The sequence below is a fragment of the Osmerus eperlanus genome, chromosome 9 (genome assembly GCF_963692335.1).
Source record: "Osmerus eperlanus chromosome 9, fOsmEpe2.1, whole genome shotgun sequence".
NCBI classification, from domain to species: domain Eukaryota; kingdom Metazoa; phylum Chordata; class Actinopteri; order Osmeriformes; family Osmeridae; genus Osmerus; species Osmerus eperlanus.
In genome coordinates, this window is record NC_085026.1 from 9,370,150 (window position 1) to 9,376,397 (window position 6,248).

A 6,248-nucleotide genomic window follows, 5' to 3' on the forward strand; every position below is an offset into this window, starting at 1 on the left:
AAAATAATGAAACGGTTACAAATCGGGTTTTTGTTGTTCCATCCCATTAACTGAAATGGAAGTTTACGTTATTTTAAGGCAGTACTATTTGAATCAGCCCTCAAACACATTCTTCCTTGTCTTTTTTTTCAAGTCATCCCACTTTGTCCTGGTCCACCTTAAGGGGTTAGTGGGTGGGCTGATTGGCCCATAGTGGTACTGAACAGTAGGCCATAACACTGTCCACCTCTGTCCTGTGTCAATGGTACATGAGCCCTCAGGCTGTCACCAGTTGATGATATCAGATGGGACTGTTGCAAAGGGATTTATGGTTCGGAGATACATTAAAAGCAACCTGTCACATAGACAGTATACGTTATGAATGTTCAGGACAGCAACTATGACGCTTAAAAAAGAGGCTTGCATTGAACTTAACGTGCCCACAATCCTCCCTGCATCTTCACCTGTTTGTAGGGTAAGAAATGTGGCGTGTTGGTGGGGTGAGCATGAGCCAAGCATGCTGGGATATGGAGTTTCGGTTGACAGCTACAGGCACTGTCCTCGAGGTGGTCCTTTGGTTTGTGAGACACCTCGCTTACCCCACCCATCCCTTCACTCCACTGAGGACTGTTATTGCTGACACAGGAGAGGCCTGGATAGCCCTTCCATAAAGACTGAGTCCAGTTCTCCCTAGATGTGAGTCAGGCCTCTCACAAAGAGTCTAACGGGGGGGGTTGTCGGAGGGGCGGTGTCGTCTATTTCAGATACACAATGGCACAGCGTCACGCCTTTCAAAGTGTGATGGTGAAGACGAGTCAACTGAGGAAAAGTATACATGTCTAGAATATATATATTTTTTGTACATGTATAGGCTATGACTGTATGTACTGTAACACATATCAGTGTAGAAGGTCACAAACAAGAGAAAGGAAAGTCTTCTATTTGTAAGGGATCAGTGGATGTAAAAAGGAACATACACAAATATACAAATCAAGGTTCTGCATCATTAAGAGCACTGTCTAGGTACCAGATTCTTCCGTCAAGTGTTCCTCATCTTCCCCGCTGTCAGAGTTAACAAGCTTTGATTCTCAGATGAATAAAGTCTCCCGCTCCACTGGTGTCTGTCTGGTGTCATCTTTTGATCCCTCTCTGCCGTTCCTGCCACCACCGCGCCTCACACCCTCCTAAATTAGCCTCCCGCTATCTGGATTCCCCCAAGACGGAACCCAGCGCTCGGAATGAAAACCGTTCTCGGGGGATGTCGAAATATTTTTTTGCTGCAGGAAGAAAGAGACTAAGGGAGAGATGTATAAAATGGATACCTTTGCAGTTAGAGACCTACACTACCTCAGGGTTGTCCTTCTCAAACCGCGAGCGATAAAGAGAAAAATAGTACGACAAAGTGACAGGCAGTGAAAACACAATATCCACAGTGTACATGACAGCTATAACATGACCCAAGTAGCTACGTGGAAAGGCGAGTTTCCAGTCTAAGCTGTACAGTAAATCGATCAGATGAGGAAGATAGGAGGATAGAACCAAGGTCGTGGTGGTCCTGACGGAGGTGGAGCAGGTGGGAGTTCATTAAAACAGACAACTGTCATCAGTGCTCCAGCCTCGACCACGTGCACACCCCCTCGCGGCGTGTTCCTGTTCATGGCTAACACGCTGAGAGAGAGGAGGGGGTCTCTGACCCTGGTTGTCTGTATCCCCCCAGCCTGCATCAACTCCAGCTGGGCCTGTGTGGCCCTTCTCTCCCCCCGTAGCCTGCTGGCAGTGATAAGGCTGGTGGAGGATGCAGGCAGGTAGAAACCTCAGACACAGTCTCTCCAACACTGTCACCTGTCCTCTGCCAGGCACCAGACAGTCTGGGGTGCCAGGCTCCAAGCTGGGCACTGTGCCAAAGGACTGGTGGTGGGCACAGTTAGGTGGCAGCAATGCCCACAGTCCTAACTTCATCCTGACAAACAGATGGGCATGAAGCGGGCCTTTAGCTTAGCTTTGTTTGAGCAGACACTCCGTTTTTGAAAGTTTAAAAAAAAAGTTTTGGAGTTTGGTGTTCTGGGTGTCACACCTCGATGATGTTGACAGATGGCGTCCTGTTGTTGTTGTTGTTGTTCCTGGGGTTCCTGGCATCCTGGGGTGCAGAGAGAAGGAAACGGCAGGGGTGAGAAAGATGGAGGGCAGCTTAGAACACTGGGAAAAGGTGTCGTTCTGTTATGAGCATGGAATGCCTGAACAGAATGGAGCCATGGTCTTTCACAGAGGTCTGGTGTGAAAAAGAGGGGAGAGGGCTAGTTTGTATATGTATGTTTGCATCTGTGTGTGGGTGTGTGCGTGTGGGAGGGGGGGGGGGGGGGGGGGCATGTCGGTGTGTTTCTCAATGGTGGAGTTAAAAGCAGTGTTTGATTTAAAGATCTGAAGTCTGGCTGACTGATTGATCAGAGCACATGAACATGAAGCCATGCTTTGCGTGAACGTTCTGGGACTCATCAATATATTTCTAACATTACAGCCGACTGTGGTCTCCGAGGAAGCACGTTCACACAAGCTGGCTTGATGCAGAAAAACAGGAATGAAGCATCAAAGTAAAGTGACACAGCCCAGATGATGGAGGTAAGAGCGTCTGCTAAATGACAAAAAAAATGACTAAATGTAGTCGAAAAGTTCGCCGGGACGATTCACCTTCCCAGCATCGGTGGGGGGGGGGGCCCAGGGGGAGGAGGAGGAGGAGGAGGAGGGGTGGGGTTATACCTTACTGCGCAACAGCCCCCCTGTTGGGTGCTCGGGAGTACTGCACTCTGAGGACGTCTTGGCTTTGTCCTTGTTGTTTGTTGGGCTCGTTGTCTTTGATGATGTCGTACTGGCGGCAGAAGAGGGCGATCACACCTGAATGAGGAGGAGGAGACAGGCAGAGAGAGAGAGAGTGAGAGAGAGAGAGAGAGAGAGAGAGAGAGAGAGAGAGAGAGAGAGAGAGAGAGAGAGAGAGAGAGAGAGAGAGGAGAGAGAGAGGAGAGAGAGAGAGAGAGAGAGAGAGAGAGAGAGAGAGAGAGAGAGAGAGAGAGAGAGAGAGAGAGAGAGAGAGAGAGAGAGAGGAGAGAGAGAGATAGATAGAGAGATAGATAGATAGATAGATAGATAGATAGATATAGAGAGTGCGAGATTAGGACTACAAATCACTTTAACCTGGGGTGTGGTTGTCATAAACACAAAAACAGCTTGCCCTGCTAGCGTAGCCTTTTCGAACTATGTTTAGTCCGATAAACGAAGCTCATTTCTACTGTTAAACTGGTAGACAAGGTGGATACGGGTGCATTCTGACCTTGGTACAGTCCATTCCCTCACCTGCCCACATGATGAGCACCACCACAATGATGATGAGCTCCCCCGCTCTCAGCTGAGTGGTCTGTGGCCCACCTCCTCCATGGTCACTTCGTCTGGCGGGACAAGAGCAGCTCTGTGAGTTCATCACCATGGCAACGTGCTGTTCAAAATCATTTTTAGTAGCGTGTGCAGGGATGCATGAATTACTGTTTAGGTAATTTGCCACAGTGGCTCTCTTAGAGCTGTCTTTTGACAAGAATTCAAAACCACTTACCCGGTCCACCCTCCACCCAGTCTAATGTCTGTTTCCGATCAGACCACTACCTTTAGCCCTCTAAACATCAGGTATTGCTGAATACCAGGAAAAAAACTGTCATTTATAAAGGACATTTTTGACAGGGCTGAATTTGAGTGTTTAAGCCACTTCTACTGTAAGCACAAGATGCACAGTTGGCCAGATTCTTGCTCCAGGATCTGGATGGATCATGTCTCCCCCTCTATGCTATTTCTGTCATTTTTCACCCCACTTGAGCTAGATGATCTCTCCATCACTCCCCGATCCCAGCCTGGGCCTCTCTGTGTGCTTCAGACAGGCGTGCTCTACCATACTGCAGGGCCAAGAGAGAGGGGCGTGCTCTACCATACTGCAGGGGCCAAGAGAGAGGGACGTGCTCTACCATACTCCAGGGCCAAGAGAGAGGGACGTGCTCTACCATACTGCAGGGCCGAGAGAGAGAGAGAGAGAGAGACCACATCCCATGAGCAAGCCTCCTTCAATGATGTCCTCGCTGAAGAGTAGTGTTTTGTGACAGCAGAGCAGGGAGGCACATGCCCCAATTAGGGGCCTGCCCGTGTGAAAGGCTGTGGGTGTTGGGACTGAGCTTGAAGAGGGGAATGAAGAGAATATTAAAGTCCAGGGCCTAACCAACCTGGATTCTCTGAGAGAGAAGGGGGGGGGGGGGTGAGGAGAATAGTAAAACATAAATGCCTGTATCTGTGTTCCCTTGAACAAAGTCACTACACATGAACTGAGCTGTGCGAAAACAACTTTTCTTGGTTTTGTTATTGTGAATTCAGGCCGTCGCTTCCTTCTAAAGTTCATCTCGGCATAGCAAACTGCCACTGCTGTCGTGTGTGCGTAGACCAAACAGAGGGAGTCACAGGCTGACATTATGAAGGGCCTGGGCCTGTCCACGCTTCGGCTGGCTTCAGTGCTCAACAATTCAGCCAATCGATTGGCCCCTGTGCCTTGGTATTAACAAATCAAAGAGGACCCAGCCGTAGGCTCCTGACACTGTTGCTGGCCAACCTCCCTGAGGCTAATTGGTCAAGATTAATGTCACTGACATGCAGGGGCCAATACCGTGGTGAGGTGTGGACACCTGAGGGGAAAGGGGAGCTGGTTGCGTGTGGAGAGAGGTGGTGAAAAGTCAGCATAGCCTCATGCAAGAACTGACCGTAGAAACACCATTGACCAGCTCTTTAGTGAAAGGTCACTGTATAACTGGTATTTGCGTCTAATATGTTTCTTGTGGGTTCTACCCCCCAAAGAAATCGTACTTAGAGACAGAACAGAGAGAAAAGGGACACATTGAAACTCAAGAGCATCTTAGGAACACATGTTAACTTTGTACCAAAGATAACATGACATTTTAGAGCCCAACATTTTATAAACATGTACACATTTCTCATTTATTTGGTGTGTTCAGATTCCCTATGTGGACAAATAACCTTTTGACAATCAGATTCATTGAACAACAGTTTTCAGAGAGAACAGCAGGAAAACAACACGAGGGGGTTAAGAAACAAAGCCACTTACAGTACTGTACGTTTGGTTACTAGTTTTTCCCTTTTCCTTCCATGTGAATAACTTGTGATGTGCTGTGTGTAAAAGTATCTACAGGTATATGTCTGTGTATGTGTGTGTATCAGTGTGTGTGTGCGTGTGTGTGTGTGTGTGTGTGTGTGTGTGTGTGTGTGTGTGTGTAAGTGTATGCGTGCATCTGTCTCCAGGAAATCAGACAAGGGAGAATTGTGTTTGTGTTTTGAACTCTGACAGGATCTCTCAATCAGCCTTCTCACTGCTTCTTTTCTCTCTTTTTTCCCCTCCCTCTGGTTCCCGCTCATCTCTCTTTCTTCCTGGCTTGCCCCCTCACTGAGACATGTCAGATTCTGTCTGTTTCATGGTCTGTTTGGAGAAAAACTTTCTTTGAACATCTCTCCCTCTGTCTTTGATCTGGCAACTGATTGGGCCCATGGTGAACAAAGAAAGGAATAAATGTCTCATCTCTTCTGTCTCTGTCTGATGATCTTTATCCTGTCTTCTGCTTTTCTCCTTTCTTTCTCCTTTCTTTCTTTCTTTCTCTCTCTCTCTCTCTCTCTCTCTCTCTCTCTCTCTCTCTCTCTCTCTCTCTCTCTGTCTCTGTCTCTGTCTCTCTCTCAAACTACCCTCTTGCTCTTGTTTTGCGTCTTTCTGTCTCTCTCTTTCTCCTTCCCCCTCTCTCTTTTTCTCCCCCTCTCTAACTTCTCATCTCTCTCTAAACTCAGTGTGATATGGAGCAGAACAGAGATCCAAAGCAGGGCAGGCAGGCTAGCTTATCTTCCTCTCCCTTTTGGCAGCACCCATGCTACCTGTCACCAACAAACACAATGGGCCAACCCAGCTCCACTAGCAGCCATACCACCCACCAGTGTTGTAGTACTCGAGACCGGTGTTGGTCTTGAGACCACTTTTTGAAGGTCTCGGTCTTGTCTCGGACAAATGGACTCTGGATTTTATTTCAAGACCGGTCAAGACCACAACTGCGGGAGTATCACTAAATTGCCTGTGCATTGTTTAATTTATTTGTTAATATTATTTCTGTTATTGGATGTAAAACGTCACGCTTCAAATGCAACCAATAACTTCACTCATTTCTAATATGAAACTACTCATCACCCCTCGC

The 6,248-nt window shown here is 47.7% G+C and overlaps 1 protein-coding gene across 1 annotated transcript in view; it reads right to left on the bottom strand.

The window, feature by feature from the left end:
• fndc5a (fibronectin type III domain containing 5a) overlaps positions 1–6,248 on the bottom strand; it is a 9,308-nt gene continuing 3,060 nt past the window's right edge. Inside the window, 5 exon segments of the mRNA XM_062470171.1 lie at positions 1–2,116; positions 2,734–2,811; positions 2,813–2,868; positions 3,325–3,388; positions 3,391–3,416. Of these exon segments, the coding sequence (XP_062326155.1) occupies positions 2,048–2,116; positions 2,734–2,811; positions 2,813–2,868; positions 3,325–3,388; positions 3,391–3,416 (293 nt within the window). The 3' untranslated portion in view covers positions 1–2,047.